Source organism: Eubalaena glacialis, chromosome 10 (assembly GCF_028564815.1).
Source record: "Eubalaena glacialis isolate mEubGla1 chromosome 10, mEubGla1.1.hap2.+ XY, whole genome shotgun sequence".
NCBI lineage: Eukaryota > Metazoa > Chordata > Mammalia > Artiodactyla > Balaenidae > Eubalaena > Eubalaena glacialis.
In genome coordinates, this window is record NC_083725.1 from 115,637,436 (window position 1) to 115,659,705 (window position 22,270).

General features: G+C 62.0%; 1 protein-coding gene across 4 annotated transcripts; it reads left to right on the forward strand.

Moving 5' to 3' along the window:
* Positions 1–11: 11 nt before the first annotated feature.
* Positions 12–21,832, forward strand: PCNX3 (pecanex 3). 4 transcript variants are annotated; one of them, XM_061202023.1, is made up of 35 exons: positions 12–727; positions 1,099–1,286; positions 1,525–1,624; positions 1,748–1,787; positions 1,889–1,984; positions 2,209–3,336; positions 3,844–3,967; positions 4,050–4,228; positions 4,444–4,534; positions 4,942–5,077; positions 6,299–6,459; positions 7,255–7,408; positions 7,691–7,723; positions 7,999–8,170; positions 8,274–8,384; positions 8,736–8,827; positions 8,999–9,108; positions 9,258–9,363; positions 9,463–9,555; positions 9,743–9,893; positions 11,040–11,184; positions 11,535–11,712; positions 12,470–12,578; positions 12,740–12,869; positions 13,289–13,347; positions 13,448–13,663; positions 14,310–14,563; positions 18,049–18,279; positions 18,447–18,550; positions 18,860–19,007; positions 19,100–19,330; positions 19,405–19,679; positions 20,589–20,722; positions 20,810–21,108; positions 21,185–21,832. In XM_061202023.1, the coding sequence occupies exons 1-35, from the start codon at positions 575–577 to the stop codon at positions 21,377–21,379; spliced, it is 6,126 nt and encodes a 2,041-aa protein (XP_061058006.1). In that variant the 5' UTR covers positions 12–574; the 3' UTR covers positions 21,380–21,832. The 4 variants fall into 4 exon arrangements, with proteins under 4 accessions (XP_061058006.1, XP_061058007.1, XP_061058009.1 ...); XM_061202024.1 differs by having other exon boundaries at positions 4,053–4,228; XM_061202025.1 differs by having other exon boundaries at positions 13–727; positions 6,338–6,459.
* Positions 21,833–22,270: the final 438 nt, after the last annotated feature.

Genomic DNA, 22,270 nt, shown 5'->3' on the forward strand with positions numbered 1-22,270 from the left:
AGGTTTTCCTTTTCCGGGTCCCAACTGGGCTCGTTGGGCGCATGCGCCACTGCAGGTTGGCGGCTCGCGGCTCCTTCTTCCGGCCTCCCCCTTGGGCCGGCTCCCGCAGAAGCGGGGCGAGCGCGGAGCCAAAAGCGAGTGACCTGTGACCCCGGAAGTGGACCTCAGGGTACCAGGGCTTTCCCCGGGCCGGAACCGAGGGAGCCGTCGCCTGCACCCCCAGAGCATCCACCCCACGCCCACCTCTGGATGCCGCCGACGGGTGCCCGGCCCGTGCCCTGCGCCTGCCTGCCGGCCCGGCCCTTGGGAGCAGATCTGGGCCGGGGGTGGGGGCCCGGACCCCGCCTCTGATGCGTCTCCACCCCCGCGCCTGGGTCTCGCACCGCTGACTGCCCGGGCCGGCCCCGCCCCCTGCTCGCACCCGAGCCCCACCGACCTCTCTCCTCCGCTGGGGGAGGCCATGGCGTGAGCGCGAGGCCGGGCCCCGGGGCCCTCGGGCGCCACGCGGGGCATGGGCCGGGGGCCGCCCCCATGAGGGTCCCGGGAGGAGGGCGCGCGCAGCAGCGGCGGGGCCATGGGGTCGCAGGTATTGCAGATCCTGCGCCAGGGGGTGTGGGCCTCGCTCACCGGCGGTTGGTTCTTCGATCCGCACCAGAGCACCTTCTCCAACTGCTTCCACCTCTATGTCTGGATCTTCCTGCTCACCTTTCCTTTCTTGCTGTACATGGTGAGACGCTGCCGCCACCTGTAACTCCCGCCGGGGAAAGGGAGGGCAGATGTCACGGAGGAGTGCAACCTGGCAGGGATTCTGGGTTGTGGCTTGGGCACTAGAATATAGGAAGAGGACTCAGTGCAGAGTTTGGAGTGTGTGAAGGAGAGGCCAAAATTTTCTGGCCTGGGTGACCTTGAGACCCTCACCTAGTTTCTCTCCAGTTAGAAAGAAGACAGGGTTTCCCGACAGGGTCTTCTTACTAGTTGTATGCAGGGGCGATGAAGTCCTGTTGTGAATTTGTGAATCCTAGCCTTGACTGTGGCGGTAGGTCCACCCCACGGGGGCAGGGCTGTGTGAAGAGGGACCTGACTTGCTGCCACCTCCAGGTCCTGCCCCCCAGCTTGATGGTGGCTGGTGTGTACTGCCTTGTGGTGGCTGTCATCTTCGCTACCATCAAGACTGTGAACTATCGGCTGCATGCTATGTTCGACCAGGGCGAGATTGTGGAGAAGCGCAACTCTACCATGGGGGAGCCAGAGGAAGAGCCTGCCCAGGGGGACGGCAATCTGCCCAGGTGGGGTGAGGCAGGGCCTGTGTTGGATAATGGAGGGTCCTTGGTGCCTGGGCCTGAGCACTGGAGGATGGAGAAGGGGCTTAGGGAACATTGGGTCCAAGAACGGTTGAACGTTCTGTGGTTGGCCCTGGATTTATCAGGGGGATATGTGCGGAGAGTAGAGTGATGGGGATGGTGGGAGAAGTACTATGTGAAGAGGGAAGGTTAGCTGAAAGCTACTGTTTATTTCCACTGCTAGGGACCCTGGAGTAGAGATGACAGTATTTCGAAAAGTGAGTTCCACACCCCCGGTACGCTGTAGCTCTCAGCATTCCGTGTTTGGCTTCAACCAGGTCTCGGTGAGTGGTCCTGGCCCTCTCCCTCCCCCACTCCTCTCCTGAGAGCCTTTCCCAACATGCGTATGTCCTGAGCCTACTTTTTGCCCTGTTTGCTCCTTCGTACTTTTTTTTTCTATTGCTCAGGAGTTGCTGCCCCGGATGGAGGACTCTGGGCCCCTCAGAGGTAGGTGGCTGCTGTTCAGAGCTGAAGGTCGTGGTGTGGAGCAGAGGGTGGCATGTGGAGGCCTTGAGGTCCTGCTGACGCCTCTGGGGCTGTGGTTGCAGACATCAAGGAGCTGGTGCGGGAGCAGGGCAGCAACAACGTGATCGTGACCTCTGCCGATCGAGAGATGCTGAAGCTAAGCTCACAGGAGAAGCTGAGTGAGTGGGCATGATGGCAAGGGCCTGGGGAGAAGACTAGCTGTCTTGTCTTTGAGTCACCCCAACTTTTTCTTCCCTGCGCTCTCTGTGTTCTCTCAGATGGGACCTTCTCAGTGTCCTGCCCCACTGGGTTCTCAGAAAGCGGGGCCATAGGACCCCCTCAGCCACCAGTCCCTTTTGTAGAATGCCATTCTGTCGTCTTCTGTCTTCTTCTCTTCTGATAGTTGGAGACCTTCCCCAGACGCCTCCGGGGGCTGCCCCAGACCCATCTCTCCCCAGCACGGACTCTTCAGAACGTTCTCCCCTGGCTGGAGATGGCGCCCCCTGGAGTGGGAGCAGCATGGCTGACACTCCCATGAGCCCCCTGCTGAAGGGGAGCCTCAGCCAGGAGCTGAGTAAGAGCTTCCTGACGCTGACCCGACCCGACCGGGCCCTGGTGAGGACCAGCAGTCGACGGGAACAACGCCGGGGAGCGGGTGGCTACCAGCCCCTGGACCGGCGGGGCTCGGGTGAGCCCACACCCCAGAAAGCCGGCTCCTCGGATTCCTGCTTCAGTGGCACCGACAGGGAAACGTTGAGCAGCTTCAAGAGTGAGAAGACCAACTCGACCCACCTGGACAGCCCCCCCGGTGGGCAGGCCCCCGAGGGCAGCGACACAGACCCACCCTCGGAGGCAGAGCTGCCCGCTTCACCAGATGCCGGGGTCCCCTCAGATGACACGCTGCGTTCCTTTGACACAGTCGTAGGAGCAGGGACGCCTCCGGGCCCGGCTGAGCCGCTCCTGGTTGTACGGCCCAAAGACTTGGCCCTGCTGCGGCCTAGCAAACGGCGGCCACCTGTGCGAAGACACTCCCCCGCTGGCCGTGCCCCTCGGCGGTCGCTGCTGGAAGGTGGGGACTTCTTCGAGGACGATGACACCAGCGAGGGCAGTGAACTGAGCCCGGCCTCCAGCCTCCGGTCCCAGCGCCGCTACAGCACCGACAGCTCCTCGTCCACTTCCTGCTATTCCCCTGAGAGTTCTCGGGGTGCGGCGGGGGGGCCCCGGAAACGACGGGCCCCCCACGGGGCTGAGGAGGGGACGGCTGTGCCTCCCAAGCGGCCCTATGGGACCCAGCGGACGCCTAGTACCGCCAGCGCCAAAACGCACGCCCGCGTGCTGAGCATGGACGGGGCAGGGGGTGATGGCCTGAGGGGCCCCCTGGCTGGCTCCAAGGCTGAGCTGGAGGTCCAGGCGGGGGTGGAGCTGGCAGCTGGTGAGCCCGCTGTGCTGCCCGCCGAGGCCCGCCGGGGACCTGCGGCCAACCAGCCTGGCTGGCGGGGGGAGCTGCAGGAGGATGGTGCTGTGGGGGGAGGTGAGTGCCGGCTCCAGAGCTGGGGGGAGGTGAGCTCGGTAGGGACGTGGGTTTGGGCCAGGGGCAGCTGGAGCGGACCTGGTCAGCCTCTGTCTCAGGCAGCAGATGGACAAGGACGCAGCGACCTAGTGACGTTGGCTGCCAAGCGCCTCAGATAAGCAAGGCTGGAGTGGTGAGGAGACCGAGGCAGAGACCTCAGGCACCTGGCTCCAGGTCCTGCAGGTAGCACCTGAGCCTCTGCTCTTTGAGGACTCTCAGTAGCCACGCTCATCCTCCTGGGTCGCCAGTGGGGCAGAGCAGATCACGTCCTTGTTTCCACATGTGGAAACTGAGGCCCGAGTGGTTAGGTGACCTGGCTGGGCCACAGAGGCGGGATACGGTTGGACTAGGCCTGACCTTTAACTCCATCCATGCAGGGGCACCTGTCTCCCCCCGTCCCCCAACCCTCCCTCGGGCTCTGTCCAAGCCTCTGTCACTTATGCTCGGGGGGCCTCTCTCTCTGATCAGCTGCCGAGGAGACTGGCAAGCGGGACCGCTCAAGCAGCGTGAGGCGGGCGCAGGCCATCCGGAGGCGTCACAATGCCGGCAGCAACCCCACACCCCCCGCCTCGCTCATGGGCTCGCCGCCCAGGTGAGCACCTGCCGGCTGCTTGGACGGGGGTGGGGGCCGGCTGGCTCTAAGGGGTGCTGACCATGAGCCGACCCCTCCCCAGCAGCCTGCAGGAAGCTCAGCGGGGCCGGGCTGCCTCCCATTCCCGGGCGCTGACGCTGCCCTCTGCCCTGCACTTCGCCTCCTCGCTGCTGCTCACTCGGGCCGGCGCCAACGTGCACGAGGCCTGTACCTTCGATGACACTTCCGAGGGTGCTGTGCACTACTTCTATGACGAGAGCGGTGAGCCCCTCCCCCGGTCCGTGGCCAAGCCTCCTTCCCTCCCGCTGAGGGTCATCGTCCCAGCAGCTGCGCTCTTGGTGCCCAGGGGCTGGGCTGCCATCCAGGGGAACCCAGCAGAGGGTTTTCCTCACTTGATGGCCCTGGTGCCCACGTGGGTTGGGCCTCGGTGCTTCTGTCCCTGACAGGCTGCCTTGTGTCCCACACCTGTGCCCCAGGCGTGCGGCGTTCCTACACCTTTGGCCTGGCTGGAGGCGGCTACGAGAACCCTGTAGGGCAGCAGGGGGAGCAGGCAGCCAATGGAACCTGGTGAGTCTCCAAGCTTGGGCTCTCCCGGCCCAGCAGCCGATGGGCTGCCATTTCTGGGGAGTTTTCTGTCTTCCTTCTTTGGGCTGGGCAGGAGCAGCTCAGACCTCTAGGAGGAGAGGAGGGTGGGCGGCGGTGAAGGGCAGGGAGCGGTGAAGGGTGGGCCTGCAAGGATCCCTTGGGTCTCTGGCTCCGTGGCACTTCCAAGCAGGAGGCTTCCAGGGCCTTCTAGGAGGCCCAGGACTTGGGAGGGAGGCACTTCTGCCACCTGATTGCTCTGGACACCCCCGTGCTCCTGGGTATTTGAGCAGCTCCCTTGGGCCCCTGGTCATGGCCTGGCCTTGGCCTCGACCCCATTCCATTCCCAGCCTCACCCACAGCCCCGACCCTCACGACTGCTCTTCCCACAGGGACCGCCACTCGCATTCCTCTAGCTTCCACTCGGCTGACGTCCCAGAGGCGACAGGTGGCTTGAACTTGCTGCAGCCGCGGCCCGTGGTCCTGCAGGGCATGCAGGTGCGCCGAGTGCCGCTGGAGATCCCAGAGGTAAGGAGCCAGCGTCGGGGAAGGACCTGCAGGGGGAGGGGTGCAGACCGCCGAGCATTCACCCAGGCACCAGGAGGAACAGATCACCCTGAGTGAGGGCTCCAGGGGCCCTGAGGTAGCTGTCTTGACCTTTGATGGCCAGCACAGGGTGCGCAGGTCCTGGACCTGAATGGCTCAAGGAGTCGCTTATTTACTCGTTCAACGAACGTGTCTGGAATAGTATTTTTTACTCTGGAGGGGCCCACAGTTAGTGGGGACGGTGGGTGTTAGCAGTGGCACCTGCAGAAGGGGCAGTTGGGCTCACCTAGCGGTGGCAGCGCTGCTCCCTGTGCTGGGCGCCTGACGCGGGGGGTCTTGAGGCATGCTGTTCGAGTTTGTCCATCTCAGCAGAGCTAGTAAGAGCGCCTCCTTTCATTCCTGAAAGCATCCCGACGTGAGCAATAACTGATGTGGTCGACCAGGGAATAACAGAAGTACTAAGGATGTATGAGACACAGACTCAGAGTTAAACAGTAGTCGTGAAAGTCGCACCCACACACCCAGGGCCACAGAGAGGCCATGGGCAGCGCCCAGAAGCCCCACGTGCCCCTTTCTGATGCGTTTATTCTCCTGACGGTCACGTGGGATAGCAGTGCTGTCCTTCCACAGCCGAGGGTCTCCTCCAGAGGCAGGGGCCGTGCTGCTGGGCTCTCCAGAGCCCGGCACAGGGACAGGCTCGTAGTTGTATCCCATAAACACGTATTGAATTAAAGACACGAGAAGCCCGAAGAGGTTAAGTAGTTGGTCCAGGGCCTCACAGCGCTGGCACTGGCACCCAGGCCTGTCCTCAGGGCCAGCGCGCCATGTGCTCCAGGGTAGGGGGTCAGAGTGACCCTGAGGGCTCTGTCTGGGAGGAGGGTAGTGTTTGTGCTGGCTCCTGAAGGATAAGGTGGATTTCTCTGAGCCCAGGAAGAGGCGGGAGATGCTGCCTGAGTGGGGAAGACAGACACAGGAGCTAGTAACTCTGGCGTCCAGCAGCCCCGGAAGCCCCCACGGCCACTGAGCCCCGTCCTGGGAAGCTGGAGGAAGGAGTAGGCCCTTGGATGGAGGGTCAGAGCAGGCCGAGGGGCTGCTACATGGTGGGGACTTGCTGTGTTGACCAGCCAGTGTGTGCTGGGGGGTGGCAGTGGACCACGGGGGCGGGGGGTGCGGGGCTGATGGCCGCGGCCATGGGGACCGCAGTTTGACCTGCTGGACCAGGACTCCCTGCACGAATCCCAGGAGCAGACACTGATGGAGGAGGCGCCGCCCCGGGCCCAGCACAGCTACAAGTACTGGCTTCTTCCCGGCCGCTGGACCTCTGTGCGCTACGAGCGGCTCGCCCTGCTGGCCCTGCTGGACCGGTGAGCACCCACCCCCTTAGCCCCCAGGCCTTGATCATCCCTGGCCCCTGGCCTTCCAGACTCTGAATGTGTGGAGGCTGTCATGGCAACGGAGAACCTAACTGCTGGGGTCGCTGAGGGTGCGTGGAGAGCTGGAGTCTGCAGTGGGATTTCTTTAGGTTCTTCTGGGTGCAGAGGGGTGGCCAAGTGGGTGGTGCTCTGGTCGCTCCTCTCCCAAAGCTTTGCTGGAGACATTGTTCCTGTTCAGTGTGTTGTTTTTTATTTGCTTCTGCGTGAGTGTCAATTAAACTGAATCCTGTACCCTGAAAAACTAACGAACCATTTGAGCTTTCCCTTTTTTCGGGAGGAAACTGAGGCCCAGAAAGTGAGAGAGATCAGATGATGTTTGTTGTCTGGGTGAATGATTTGGGCCTGGAACCTGTGTCCTGGCTTCCTGTGCTCTGGATTTCTCCCGGTGCTGTGACCGGTGTTTTGGGGGCATTGCCTGTGCGTAGCATAGCGAGCGGGAGCCGGAGATGGGCAGATCCCAGAGTGGTGGCACCTGAGGCCTCAGGGTCTAGAGGGGGCAAAGACTGGGATCGGATGCAGGGTAGCAGTGGGGTGGCTTCCTGGAGCGGGTGCCACCTGGCCCTGGCCCTGAGAGGACATAGCTTCACATACTCAGAATGACGGCTGGCATGGACACCGGCCTGGACATGGGCCTTTGTGGCTGGGTCCTGTTTCCCCCATCGCCTAACCCCTTGCCCCACTAGCAGGTGAGGAGGTGGGTGTGCTCTGACCCTGCTGTCTCTCCAGGACACGGGGGCTGGTGGAGAACATTCTCGGTGTCGGCCTGAGCAGCCTCGTCGCCTTCCTGGGCTACCTGCTGCTGCTCAAGGGCTTCTTCACCGACATCTGGGTGTTCCAGTTCTGCCTGGTGATCGCCTCTTGCCAGTATTCCCTGCTGAAGGTCAGGCCTGGCTTCCTGGGTCTCTTCCCTCCCATCTCTTCCCAGATGCACCCCCCTTCCCAGGACGCCTCTTGAGCGGGTTGAGCTCGAAAGCAGATAAGATGCTTCAGATCCCCTGTAGCCACCCCATCTTACAAATGAGAGAACTGAAGCTCAGGACAGTTCAGGGGCCTGCCCTGGTCATTCATAAGGGCCCAGAAGTAGAATCGAACAGATCCTGGGGCCTCTGACCCTCCCGTGGGCGCTGGCTCTCATCACCAGTGTAGCTCTTGTCTCTTCCAGAGCGTCCAGCCTGATGCAGCATCCCCCATGCACGTGAGTACCAGCAGAGCAGCACCTTTCCCCGCGAGGCTCAGGCCTGGGCCCTGGGCGGGGCTGAGACCAGGTGGGGAGGGGGTCGGGTGGGGGAGAGGCAGGGCTCCCTCACCACCCCCGTCACCCCTAGCTCCTTGGTCCTTCTGACCCCAGCCTGCCAAGCTTTTTATCTTGGACCCAGGGCCAGGCACGGGACACGTGAGCGTGTGTGTGTGCACGTGCAAGTAGGGTGTTCAGTAGGGGAGGCCCGGCTCCTCACAGGCCCCCCTTCCCAGGGCCACAACTGGGTGATCGCATACAGCCGGCCTGTCTACTTCTGTATCTGCTGTCTGCTCATCTGGCTGCTGGACGCCCTGGGCTCAGCTCAGCCTTTCCCGCCTGTCTCCCTCTACGGCCTCACGCTCTTCTCCGCCTCCTTCTTCTTCTGCGCCCGTGATGTAGCCACTGGTAAGGCCGGGCAGGGTTGAGGTTGCCCAGGGAGCGAGGCCCCAAGGGTGGGCCGAGGGGCAGCCTGCAGGCTGACTGGGCCTCCGCTTCCCCTCCCTGCCAGTGTTCACCTTGTGCTTCCCATTCGTCTTCCTCCTGGGCCTCCTGCCCCAGGTGAACACCTGTCTCATGTACCTGCTGGAGCAGATAGATATGCACGGCTTTGGGGGCACAGGTATGGGGCCCATGGGTGGCTCGGGGGTGAGGAGGCAGTGCGGGGCCCAGGAGGGGCTATGGATTATGGCTGTGGCTCTGGCCGTTCGCTGAGCCTTCTCCCGCGGCTACATGGTAGATTTTGAGAGCCCATCTCTTCCCCTCCCCTCCCTTCCCCTCCTGTCCCCTCCGCAGGCAAGTGGTTTAAACCTAAGAATGCCAGGGGTTCCGAAGGCCTCTCTGGGCTGGGGGAAGCAGAGAACAGTGGGCTGGGGATGGGGTCTGGGGGAGTTGAGGGGCAGCGGGGGGCGGTGGGGTGGGCGGCCGGCAGGTAGGAGCTGGGCTTTACTAAAGGCTGTCGCTCACCTCGCAGCCGCCACCAGCCCACTCACTGCGGTCTTCAGCCTCTCGCGCAGCTTGCTGGCTGCTGCCCTGCTCTACGGCTTCTGCCTCGGAGCCATCAAGGTAGGGATGACCTGTCGGTGGCGGGCATACCGAAGCCCAGGGGGTTGTTGAGACAGGGCTGTGAATTGGGCTCAGCAGTGGCTTCTCCCACGGTTGGGGGGGGCACCCTCACCGCCCCCCGCCGCCATGCTTATCCTCATCCACTCTGACCAGCATGGGTTCTCTCCCCAGACTCCTTGGCCAGAACAGCACGTCCCCGTCCTTTTCTCTGTCTTCTGTGGCCTCCTGGTGGCGCTGTCCTACCACCTAAGCCGGCAGAGCAGTGACCCCACCGTGCTCTGGTGGGTGCCCGCATGTACCTGTGTGCGCACGTGTATACGTGTTTGTGTGTGTGCGTGTGTGTTTGTGCATGGCAGGGGTCGGGGGGTGTCTGTGGGAGGAGGGGCTGCCTCGCCAGACCCAGGCCCCTGACTCTTCTCATGCCCCCCAGGTCTCTGATCCGTAGCAGGCTCTTCCCTGAGCTGGAGGAGCGGAGCTTGGAGACGGCCCGCGCCGAGCCCCCAGACCCACTCCCAGACAAGATGCGTCAGTCAGTGGTGAGGACCGGGAGTGTCAGGGTCTAGTCTTGGGGTGCGGGGGTGTGGTCAGCCACTGGGTGGCGGGGACACCCAAGCTGGTGTTTCCTGACCCTGCAGCGTGAGGTCCTGCACTCTGACCTGGTGATGTGTGTGGTGATTGCTGTGCTCACCTTTGCCATCAGCGCCAGCACCGTCTTCATTGCCCTGAAGGTTCGTGTGGCGCAGACCACCCCTCCCCCTCCCCCCACCTCAGTCTCTGCCGGAGCCCGATTGCCCTGAGGGCCTGGGCAGCCATGGCCTCACGTCCTTCTCCGCCCCTGGCTGACCTGTACCAGGTGGCCCCGTGGCCCTGTGGCCTGTTTCCCTTGGCTGAGCCTCCCACCTCTCCCTCTTGCAGTCCGTGCTGGGTTTTGTGTTGTATGCGCTGGCTGGGGCCGTGGGCTTCTTCACACATTACCTGCTGCCGCAACTCCGCAAACAGCTGCCTTGGTTCTGCCTGTCACAGCCCGTGCTGAAGCCACTGGAGTACAGCCAGTACGAAGTGCGCGGTGAGTGCCCCCCGCCCCGGGCTGGGACCCCTCCACCCCTCCTGCCCTGATTTCCAAGCGGACCTGCAGCCTGATGGGAGCACAGGCCTCGCAGCTCAGAGTGCCAGCAGGGGGCAGCCTCTGCCCACACCGCCCCGTCCGTGCTGGCACTGGCCCTGCGGCCCCTTCACTGCCCTCTGTACCCACTCCTGTGCCCGCTTCAGCCCATGCCTCACTTTCACCCTGCCTGCTCTACCCTTTTCCCACTTGCCTTCCGATCTCTGAGAAGATGGGAGAAGTAAACTCCAGGACCTTAAAGGGACATGTTGTCGATAATTACAAGTTGGCTACCAATGAACTACACTAGCTTGGCATGCATTTTTACTTGGATTCTGCAACACAAACGCCCCTGAGTCTATATTTAAACACTTGGATTTGTTTACTCTTTTTTTTTTTTTCTTTAATATTTATGTGTTTATATCTTGGCTGCTCCGGGTCTTAGTTGCGGCACATGGGATCTTCATTGCGGCTTGTGGGATCTTTAGTTGCAGCATGCGGACTCTTAGTTGCAGCATGCATGTGGGATCTAGTTCCCCGACCAGGGATCGAAGCCAGGCCCCCGCGTTGGGAGCGCGGAGTCTTACCCACTGGACCAACAGGGAAGGCCATAAACATCTGGATTTGTTATGCGAAGGTCCACATGCCTTTTTTTCCATAGACAATGAAGGATTTTGCCCACTGGGCCAGCATCTCCATGTGGCTGCAGTCAGCTCGAGCCAAGTGGCAGGGGCCCCTTCCGAAGGGCCCTGAGGCTGAGGATCACTGTGTACTTGGGCCTCACCCAGCCCGCCCTGGCTCCGGTGGGCACCTGGGGTGTCGTTATCAGCCTTTATTTCACAGACAGCCGAATGGGCAGAGCACCTGCCCTAAGCCCCCAACACACCCGACCTGGGCCTCATCGCCCTCATCTGGGCTGCCAGAGATCAACCCCCCGCCCCACAACCGCTCAGAGTCTCTAGGGACCCAGAATGCCACATCCCCACGCCCTGGGATTTGCCGTCTGTCCAGGTTCCCTTGGAGAGCACACCTGTCCTGCCCCGTGGTTGGAGGGGAATGTGGAGGACCCGGTGCTAGGCAGCAGTCCCACCTTCCCACCTTTTGCTGCAGGTGCTGCCCAGGTGATGTGGTTTGAAAAGCTGTACGCCGGACTGCAGTGTGTGGAGAAGTACCTCATCTACCCTGCGGTGGTGCTCAACGCCCTCACAGTGGACGCCCACACGGTCGTCAGCCACCCGGACAAGTTCTGTTTCTAGTGAGGACCGCCAGCCCCCTGCCATCCCACCGTCTACATCTCTGTGTGACACAGGGGGAAACTGAGGCCCAGAGAGGGAAGGACACCTGCCTCAGTTGCCCAGCAAGCTTAAGTAGGCCCCCAGCTCCTGACACCCTTTCCGGTGAGGCAGCTGCCTCTTGAAGAGCAGACGTGTCTCTCCAGTGCGTCTGAAGGGGCGACCTCTTTAGAGAGCAGAGACGAAGAGTCACTGGCCCAGAAGAGCAGGGCCCTGCCCAACAGAACCCAGGCCAGGGCCAGCAAGGGATGGGCACCCACACCCACTGTGCCGAGTCTCCGCCCAGTGCCTAACGCCCACCCCTTGCCCACAGCTGCCGGGCGCTGCTGATGACCGTAGCTGGGCTGAAGCTGCTGCGCTCGGCTTTCTGCTGCCCACCCCAGCAGTACCTGACCTTGGCCTTCACCGTCCTGCTGTTCCACTTCGACTACCCGCGCCTCTCCCAGGGCTTCCTGCTAGACTACTTCCTCATGTCCGTGCTCTGCAGCAAGGTGAGACTGTGCAGCAAGACTCCAGGCTGTGCAGCGGGAGCAGGCCTCTCGTGCCTTGGTGCGGGAGACCTTCCCCAGTCCACGTTAGCCACACTGGGGGCCTTCGCAGCGGCTCCTGGCGGGGCAGCCAGCATGCTGAGGTTTAGAGCGGGTAAGTGATTTGCCTCAGGTCTCCTGGAGAATTGGTGGTCAGCTGGGATTTGAACAAAGGACCGTTCCCCGGCTCTGCTGGAGGTCTGCAGTGGTACCTGCAGGGCGACCCCAGCGCAGGCCTGAGCTTTCAGCTCACTCATGTGGACATTCTAGTCTGGTTTCTGGCCTGGCCCAGGATGGTGGCAATCCAGACTGTGTCCCCCTCTGAGGGCAGGGCCTGTGACTGTCTCTTAACTCTTGGTACCACAGTTGAGGCCCAGCCTCATCACTGAGAGTGGTGTGGCCTGAGCAAGTCATTTAACTGCTCTACCTTCTCGAACCTCAGTTTTCTCATCTGAGAAATGGGACAGCAGTAGGAGGCTCCCGGGGTGGTTCTACGAATTAAATGGCTAACGCCCCCTTGGCTGCTTTGTCTGGAGCTGCTGATGGTATCGGGGAGTTTCGAGGCAGGTCCAGAGAGTAAGGGCTGGGAGTGATCTTGAGCTTGACTCCCATGTAGGCAGCAAGTGGCGTAGCCCCAAGGCTCTGAGTGGGTACTTGGTGGACCCTCCCTCTCTGTGAGTGATCTGCGTATCTTTTACCTTCCCCCCTTCCAACCCTGCAGCTGTGGGACCTGCTGTACAAGCTGCGTTTTGTGCTGACCTACATCGCGCCCTGGCAGATCACGTGGGGCTCAGCTTTCCACGCTTTTGCCCAGCCATTCGCCGTGCCACGTACCCAGCCTGCCGCCTGCTGCCTGGGTGTGGGTGTGCAGGGAGGACCGTGGCCTGGATGGGGCTAGGGGCCGCCAGGCGGGTTGGCAGGGGGGTGTGGGGCTAGTGAGGGAGGCCGGGGAGGGTCCTGCGTGCCTGCCACCTCCTTGACTCGTGCCCAGACTCGGCCATGCTGTTCGTTCAGGCCCTGCTCTCCGCACTCTTCTCCACGCCGCTCAACCCCCTGCTGGGTAGCGCCGTCTTCATCATGTCCTATGCGCGGCCCCTCAAGTTCTGGGAGCGCGACTACAAGTGAGTCTCGTGGTACACAGAAGCAGGTGCCGGGGGCGTCCCTGAGAGGGACTTGGCAGAGGAGCGGGATGGCTGCACCGGGGGGCAGGTTGCTGGGAGACGGGAAGGAGTTTGGAGCCCAGGCTGGGTGGGGCGCTGCGGGCTTCAGGGAGGTGGCTGATCCAACGGGGCAAAACTCGAGCCAGGCCGAGGCCTCGGGCTCACACCCTGGGCTTCCTGGCTGTGTGGTCCCGGGTGAGTCCCCTCATGTCCCTGAGCCTCAGCCTCCTCCTCTGTCATGGGGCTGTCGTGGCGTCTGCCTCAGAGTGCAGGGGTGCGGGTTCGGAGGGGAGGTGTTTGGGGCTGCCGGGAGCAGTCGTCTGAGCCCTGGGCAGCCTCGCCCTCTTGGCCACCTGTGTTGCCGCCCTCTCTCTGAACAGCACTAAACGTGTGGATCATTCCAACACCCGCCTGGTCACACAGCTGGACCGGAACCCTGGTGTGTACCCGGCCATCGGGGGCTTTAGGGCGGGGCCTTCCTGGAGGGAGCCTTGCTCACTTGTCACGTTGTCCATCTGTCCGTCCATCCTGGGTCCCAGGAGCTGATGACAACAACCTCAACTCGATCTTCTACGAGCACTTGACTCGCTCGCTGCAGCACACGCTGTGTGGGGACCTGGTGCTGGGCCGCTGGGGCAACTACGGCCCCGGCGACTGCTTTGTCCTGGCCTCCGACTACCTCAACGCCCTGGTGCACCTCGTCGAGGTCGGCAATGGCCTCGTCACCTTCCAGCTGCGTGGCCTAGAGTTCCGGGGTGAGTCGCGGGGCCGAGTTTGACAGTGTGTCGGGGCTGGACTCTAGCCCTGCTCTGCTCCGGTTTGCTGGGCCCCTTGAGCAAGGGGCTCTCCCCGCCGGGCCTGGGTTTCCTAGTCCGAGCAGTGAGGCGGCAGGCTCTCTCCGGCCCAGCCCCGTCCCTGTCCTGACTGCGGCAGGTCTGTAGCGACCAGGCTGCTCTGATGAAAGCTCGGACCTGGAGCTCCCGCTGGCCTGCTCTGCGGTCTCAGGCCAGGACCAGGTTGGGGGGCCACACATAAGCCCTGGTGAGTGAGCCGGCTCCTTGCCCTCAGGAAGCTGTACCTGGCAGATGCCAGCTTCAGAAGGGGCTCACAAGTGCAGAGGGGCTCTAGGCACAGCTCGGGAGCAACATGAGCCTGAGCTTCAGTCTTTGCATCTGTAGATGAGGGACCAGACCCTGTCCCCTCCCCCCAACCCTCAACGCCCCAGTTCCACCCCACCGTGGCCACTGGGAGTCAGGAGGAGAAAGGGGCTTGTTTGTTAACCGGTTCACTTAGTAATGGTTACTCGCGTCGCATCTCGGGGAGGTGCCTGGGCACTGTCTGGGGAGGAGGTAGGCTGGGGTGTCCCTGTGGCCCCCTGACTGGAGCCCCCCTTCCCCGCAGGTACATACTGCCAGCAGCGTGAGGTGGAGGCCATCACAGAGGGCGTGGAGGAGGATGAGGGCTGCTGCTGCTGTGAGCCTGGCCACCTGCCGAGGGTCCTGTCCTTCAATGCCGCCTTTGGGCAGCGCTGGCTGGCCTGGGAAGTGACGGCCAGCAAGTACGTGCTGGAGGGCTACAGCATCAGCGACAACAACGCTGCCTCCATGCTGCAGGTCTTCGACCTCCGCAAGATCCTCATCACCTACTACGTCAGGGTATGAGGGGCAGGGGTCCCCGCCGGTGAGTGCTTACTGGCCAGGAGCATCCCGAAGGCCATCCTCTGGATCCTTGGGAGCCTGTTTTGCCCAAGGGAAGCAGAGGCCTCAGAGAGTTTAATCAGCCTCCGAAGTGTCACTGTTGGACAGCGGGCCTCAGAGACCCATGTGACTCTGATGGTGGGGAGCCCGGGGCGGGGGGCCTCCTGTCACCCTCCTCCAGGAGGCTCACGTGGGGTGGTGAGTCCTGGGGGCTGGTGGGCAGCATGTGCACAGATCCTCTCTGGGCTTTGGTCCTGGGAGGGGTATTGCTGATGCCAGCCTTCTAGACCACCAGCCCCGCCCCACGTCCCCCAGTACAGAGTGACGATAATAGTAACAGTGGTGGCAGGAACGACGATCTTAGGAGCAGCTGCCAAGCAGCGGTGCTCACTGAGGGGTGGGCTCTGCCAGGCAGCGCTCCTGAGCTGGGTGAAGCCCACCACGCCCTCCAGGAGAGGTCCCGCTGCCTCAGATGTGGCCAGTGACTTGCCTGAGGCCCTAGAATCAGGAGGAAGTGCCAGAGCTAGGCTTAGCCCAGGCCTGGTCCTCCCTGTCTCAGCCTGGGCGTGCCAAGCCAGGCCTGAGGGTCTCGAGGCCTATAGTGACATGGCAGGGGGTTGGTGAGGCACGGTGTGGGGTCCGAAGGGAGCCGTGGATTGGGTTCTGGGAAGCTTGAGGTATTGCCTTCTTTGCTGTGCCTGTCAACCCCCTTGAGAAGTGGGGATTCTCGCAGTTCTGTGAGGTGGCAGGGACGATGAGGGCGCTGCAGGAGTGGGGTGAGTAGGGGGTCACAGGTCCCCTCATGCTCTCTTAGCATCTGCCCTGGGGCTTGTCGTGGGCCCAGAAGGGGTGGCCTGTTGGAGTCCAGGTGAGCCTGCCCACCTGAGGTTCTCTCTAGGGCAGTCCTGTGCATCCCCCAGCTGTCCTTCGCTGCCAGTGGGCACCCCGTCTGTGTCGCTTGTCAGAGAAACTGTACTTTCTCTACTGTGGATGTTTCCACCCGTCCACTCCTAGGGAAGGGTTTGTGAGCCCGCCCCATCCTTATTGTCACCAAGAAAGAGGCTGTGGTCCAGAAAAAGACATTCCCAGCCGCAGGTCACCCAGGGGTTACGATCCTGTCCACCTTCCTCTCCCCACCTCGAGAGAGGCGCTCCTGCCCAGGTCTCCCCACTTCCTCCCTCTCGGCCAGTGTAGGCTTCTCGTGGCGGTACAGCAGACCCCAGCCAGGCCCCCAGCTAGCAGGCTGAGATGAGCGCCGCCCCTGCCCAGCTTCTTGAGGGGAAGCCGACTTGCCGCAGCTGCCTCAAAGGCTGGGCAGAATCACGGCCGTGTGGAGGCGCCTGGAGGACCCAGGGAAGGCTCTTCCCAGGATGGAGTGTGGGCTGAAGTTCGGAAGGATGAATGGGGGCTGCTGAGGTGGGGCCTGGGGGGAGGCAGGTGTGCAGGGCAGCCCCACGGGCCTGGGGCAGTTCAGGGATGTGTCCCATCCAGCCCTGGGCTTGGCAGACCAGGCGGAGCCTTCCTGTGCAGATTTAGCCCCCCTTGGCACCTCCCACCCCTTGTCCTTCCGTGAAAGTCACTAAGTGCAGTTGTGTGAGAGATTCAGTACAACTCTCGTGGCCACAGAGACACTGGCCCTGACATCCACCTGCAGCCAAGCCTTGGGGTGCTCTTAGCATTTCCAAGCCCAGGCACATTCATTCTGCTGTTTGATTCTTTTAGTAACTCTTGGAAGAGGCGAGGTCAGTGTAATCGGCCCCTTTCACAGTTGAGAAAACTGAGGCTCACAGACCCATCCTTGCGGTTAGGTGGGATGAAGGCAGAAAAGATGCCGCAGTTGTGATGCTTATGAAGATTCAGTGAGCTGCCCCACGTGAAACACTGAGCAGAGCCACTGAGCGGCCAGTAAATGCTTACAGGCGGGCGCTGTTACTCCTGAGAACCACGCTAAAGGCTGGGCCCCAGGATTGCTGGTTCCGTAGAACACCATGTGCTTGTGCAAGTTAATGGAGCACTTCTGTGTGCCAGGCCAGCTCCTCCCCCGGTCCCCAAAGTTTTTTTTTCTGGTTCTTCTTGGGGGCTGTGGAGATGCCCTCTGAGCAAGAAGGTCAGTCTGGAGCCAGTCTGCCTGGAGCCCAATCTGCCCCACAGCCCTCCTGTCCCATTCACCCCATTAGGCTCCTGGTGCCCCTTCCTCTTGGTAAGGGGGCACCCAGCCCTCCCCAGACTGCCCACTCACCTGCCACAGCCGAGGCAATGCTGGGGCCAGGCTCCCAGCTACCAGGCAAGCTGCTGTGTGCCGGGAACCGAACTGATGAGGCTCCACCTATAGCCGTGGCCTCCAGGTGTCCCCACCATCACCACCCAGGGAGCTATTTGAGGCCCTTGGCTCTTCCTGGCTTGTACTGTGGCCATTTTGCCCAGGCTCTTAGCCTTTCCATGTCCTACCAGAGCCATCCTGCTGGACTCCCCTACTGCCTAGGTGCCCTCTGTTCATGGCCAGCTGCGTCAGCCTCCCCAGCTCTGGACTTCCCACCCCTTCCCCAGGCAGAAGCCCATCCCGTTGGCTCCATCCCAGGGCAGCACACAGAATCCCAGTAACCTCACTGGCTGCCAGCTGCCGGCCTCACGCTGCCCATCCATGCCGGCTGTGTCAGCTGCCTACTTCCAAGAGCTCCTCTCCATTTGCCCAAACCCCTGCTTAGAAGCCAGCAGAAACTCTTAAAGGGTCCAGGAGCCCCAGACTTTGGGCACAGACGCCGTGCCTCTGGCTTTTTTCTGAGGGGAAGCCCTGTGGCTGTCACACTTCAGCTGCCTCAAGGGGCCCAAGACCTAGGGGCACTTAGGCCCCACTGGCCTGCAGGCAGCCCCACGACCTTAGTCTGACCTTCCGGGGCCTCTGAGGTCTGGATGCCACAGCATCGTGGTATTGTGGTGCTGGCCAGCTCACCCTGCCCTGCTGTGTAACTGCGGGCAAGTCTGTCGTCTGTCTGGGCCTCAGTTCCCCTTACAAACAGCAGGAGGGACGGGCAAGCGTCTGAGCACTTGCCACAGTGCACCACCCTCCAGGGGATGCTCCGTGAGGAGGGCTGCTTCCTGTCAGCTTTCCCCTTCCCCCTCCCTGGCCGAGAGAAGGGCAGCAGACTTGCCTGTGGGGCTTCAGGGAGCTGAGATGGGACACAGGACGGGTGTCCTGGGAAGCCGACTTCAGCTCAGTCTAAGGGAGAAGCCTCTTTTTTTTTTGGCCACGCCGCATGCCTTGTGGGGTCCTAATTCCCTGACCCGAGATCGAACCCCGGGCCTTGGCAGCGAAAGCATGGAGCCCTAATCACTGGACCGCCAGGGAATTCCCACGGAGAAGCCTCTTCACCCTGACGCTGTCTCCTCCAGTGGCCAGGGCGAGGGCACTCCTCCAGTCACTGACCCCAGCCCTCTCCTCCCAGAGCATCATCTACTATGTGAGCCGCTCTCCAAAGCTGGAGGCCTGGCTGAGCCACGAGGGCATCGCGACAGCCCTGCGTCCTGTGCGGGCACCTGGCTATGCTGACTCAGACCCCACCTTCTCGCTGAGTGTGGATGAGGACTACGACCTTCGCCTCTCTGGCCTCTCGCTGCCCTCCTTCTGTGCCGTGCACCTGGAGTGGATCCAATACTGCGCTTCCCGGCGCGGCCAGGTCCGGCCACCGCTACCCTGGGGCTGCCTTCTCCCCCTCGGCCTCCCCCGTCCCCGTGCAGGTTCTTCTCACCCTCAGCCTCCCTTGGCCTGGGCCCCAGCCCCCACCCCAAGTTCCCTGTCCCAGGTCTGAGCTGGGCTCTGGGGACGGGGGTCCTTGTGCTGCAGCCTGTGGACCAGGATTGGAACTCGCCGCTGGTCACGCTGTGTTTTGGCCTGTGTGTGCTGGGCCGCCGGGCCCTGGGGACAGCTTCACACAGCATGTCGGCCAGGTGAGTGCCCGCAAGTCCAGCCGGGCCTGTCGCTCTCCCCTCCTCTACCTCCATGAAGAGCTCTGGGCCTCTGGCCTCAGCCCCCAGGGGCCAGATCAGTCCTTCCTTCAGTGTGGCTCTTTTACCCATTGTGACCTTGCCTGCTCCTCACCGCCCTGTGAGGGACATGGGCAGAGATTGACCTTGTCAAGATGGCGAAACTGAGGCCCAGCATAAAGAGCGGTCTCCGCTCTGACCCCTGCACATAGAGTCAGAGCTCAGGAACCCGGGAGCCCCTGTGCATTCGCCTCCCCTCCTCCTTTTCCCCAGCCTGGAGCCCTTCCTCTACGGCCTGCACGCCCTGTTTAAGGGGGACTTCCGTATCACCTCCCCGCGCGATGAGTGGGTCTTTGCTGACATGGACCTGCTTCACCGCGTGGTGGCACCTGGGGTTCGCATGGCCCTCAAGCTTCACCAGGTAGGGAGAGGTGTGCCCAGGCAGGGTGGGCGGGGGCGAAGTCTCTGCCCAGGCCAGGGGCCGCCGACCTCAGCCCTCCGTCCTCCCCGCAGGACCACTTCACGTCCCCAGATGAGTATGAGGAGCCGGCCGCTCTGTATGACGCCATCGCAGCCAACGAGGAGCGGCTGGTCATCTCTCACGAGGGCGACCCGGCCTGGCGCAGCGCCATCCTCAGCAACACGCCCTCGCTCTTGGCGCTGCGGCACGTCTTGGATGACGCCTCCGACGAGTACAAGATCATCATGCTCAACCGGCGCCACCTCAGCTTCCGTGTCATCAAGGTGGGGACGGCCGCTCGCCCGACCCGGCCCCCTTCCTGGCGCGGCCTCCTGACCCCCGCGTGTGGCCTCTGCAGGTGAACCGCGAGTGCGTGCGCGGCCTGTGGGCCGGGCAGCAGCAGGAGCTGGTGTTCCTGCGCAACCGCAACCCCGAGCGAGGCAGCATCCAGAACGCCAAGCAGGCGCTCCGCAACATGATCAATTCCTCCTGCGACCAGCCGCTGGGCTACCCCATCTACGTGTCGCCCCTCACCACCTCGCTGGCCGGCAGCCACCCCCAGCTGCGGGCACTGGGGGGCGGCCCCGTCAGCCTGGGCGCCATCGCCCGCTGGCTTCTGCGCAGCTGGGAGAGGTGAGCTCCGACCCCCCGCCTCTAGCCCGCGAGGCCGGGGTCACGGGGCAGGAAGCCGGGGCTCGGAGAGAGGAAGCAGCTCTCTCCGGGGTCTGACTGAGGAAGTGCTGGAGCCAGGATTGAGCCCCGAGAGCTGACCCCTTCCCCGAGCTGACCCAGCCGCACACCCTGCCCCCTCAGCGGAGCTGAAGGTGGCCTTTAGCCTGAAGCACCGTTGATGACGCTTCCCTTTTTTTTTTTTTTTAAGATTTATTTATTATTTATTTTATATTTCTTTGGCTGCGTCGGGTCTTAGTTGTGGCACGTGGGATCTTCATTGAGGCATGCCGTGTCTTTTGTTGCAGCGCGTGGGCTTCTCGCTAGTTGTGGCGAGCGGGTTTCCTCTTCTCTAGTTGTGGCGCGCAGGCTCCGGGGCCCGTGGGCTCTGTAGTTTGCGGCACTCGGGCTCTAGTTGAGGCGCGCAAGCTCAGTAGTTGTGGCCCATGGGCTTAGTCGCCCTGCGGCATGTGGGATCTTAGTTCCCTGACCAGGGATCGAACCCGTGTCCCCTGCGTTGTAAGGTGGAATCTTTACTACCGGACCACCAGGGGAGTCCCCGATAAGCCCTCCCTTAAAAGCCCCGTAGAGACTTCCCTGGTGGTTCAGTGGTTAAGACTCCGTGCTTCCACTGCAGGCAGTGCGGGTTTGATCCCTGGTCAGGGAACTAAGATCCCACGTGCCATGCAGTACGGCCTTAAAAAAAAAAAAAGAAAGAAAAAAGCCCTGTAAAGTAGATGGCAAAAATCTTTTAGAAATAGGACTCTGGGCTCTGAGATGGTAGGTGACCTGTCTTGGGTTGGGGACTTGTGCTTGTGAGGTCTTTGTATCTCCCACCCCCTACCAACCTCTTCTCCACCTCCCCTCCCCCAGGCTTCACAAGGGCTGTGGTGCCGGCTGCAACAGCGGCGGGAACGTGGATGACTCGGACTGTGGTGGAGGCGGCGGCTTGACCTCCCTCAGCAATAACCCCCCCTTGGCACACCCCACACCTGAGAACACAGCAGGTGAGCAGGCAGGGCCGCGCTGAACTGCTGAGTGGGGAGGGCAGTCTAGCCGACTGAAGTCTCTGCTCTCTTATCTGTCTCCCACAGGCGGTGGTGACCAGCCCCTCCCACCAGGCCCTGCCTGGGGCCCGAGGCCCTCCCTGAGCGGCTCTGGTGATGGGCGCCCCCCTCCTCTGCTTCAGTGGCCACCCCCTCGGCTCCCTGGACCATCGCCCGCTTCTCCTGCCCCCACTGAGGGTCCCAGGCCCTCAAGGCCCCCTGGCCCTGGCCTCCTTAGTTCTGAGGGTCCCAGTGGGAAGTGGAGCCTGGGCGGTCGGAAGGGGCTAGGGGGATCCGAGGGGGAGCCAGCCTCAGGGAGCCCTAAAGGAAGCACCCCCAAATCTCAGGTAAGGTTCTTACGGGAGGGTCGGGTCCTGGGCAGCTCAGGTCTGCTCTCCTACCAACCTATCTCCCCTCCCTCAGGCGCCCCTAGACCTCAGCCTCAGCCCGGACATCAGCACCGATGCCTCGCCCTCCAGAGCAGTGCAGGACATTCCTTGCTTGGACAGCAGTGCTCCTGAGAGTGGCACGCCCACTGGGGCCCTGGGCGACTGGCCTGCCCCCGCTGAGGAGCGTGAGAGCCCGGCTGCCCAGCCCCTGCTGGAGCATCAGTACTGAGTGGCCTGGTGCCCTCTGGGTCCCAGCCCAGGATTCAGAAACTTGGACCCCCAGCCTTTGGCCCTTTCTGCTGGACCACAGAACTGAGTGGCTTTGGCTCCCACATGTGAACCCTGACCTCTGGCTGCCTTAGCCAGAGCACCAGAACTGAGTAGCTCAGACCTCTGACCTTGGCCCCTGATCTCTCATCCTAATTCAGGGCCTGGGCTCCCCAAACTGAGGCAGGCAGCATCCCAGCTGGGCCCTAAGAGCCAAACCCATGGGCTGGTCCTGCTTCAAGCCCATGGCCAGGACTGACTTGGCCACTCGGCCTATACTGCCTGCTGGGGTAGCCCCTTGGCCTTGGACTTGGGGCTGAAATGTGGGGAGGGGGGTTTCTTTTTCTTTTTTTCTTTCTTTTTTTTTTTTCGTGCTTCGGAGACACCAGAATTAATAACACTATTTTTGATTTTGGTTGGTAGTTTCTTCTTCCATCTGGGGGTGTTTGGGTGGAGGGTAGATGAGCACAGAGAGGGGGATGAAAGATGTGGGGCTGGGCTATGATGAAGATCAAAGTTAGACCAGGGTAGGGTTCAAGTAGGACTGGATCCTCTTCCTCACAAGCCTGTTGCCTTTTCAAGCCTTGATCTGAGGTTTGCAGTTGTTCCATTTCTCACACCCAAATGTTCAAAGACTTCTAGCTCCAGTGGCAGGTTCCTACAATTGTTAGCCTTGACCTTGGCCAAAGCCTTTCTCTGAACCTCAGTTTCTCCAGTTATAAATAAGAGATAATACCTGTCTAAGGTGTTGTAAGAATACGTGAGAGCGTGTGTAGGGCAGGGCCCAGTGCTTACTGCTCGTAAACAGCGGCACTTCCTGAGCACTTGCTCTGTGCCCCGCTGGAGCTGAACA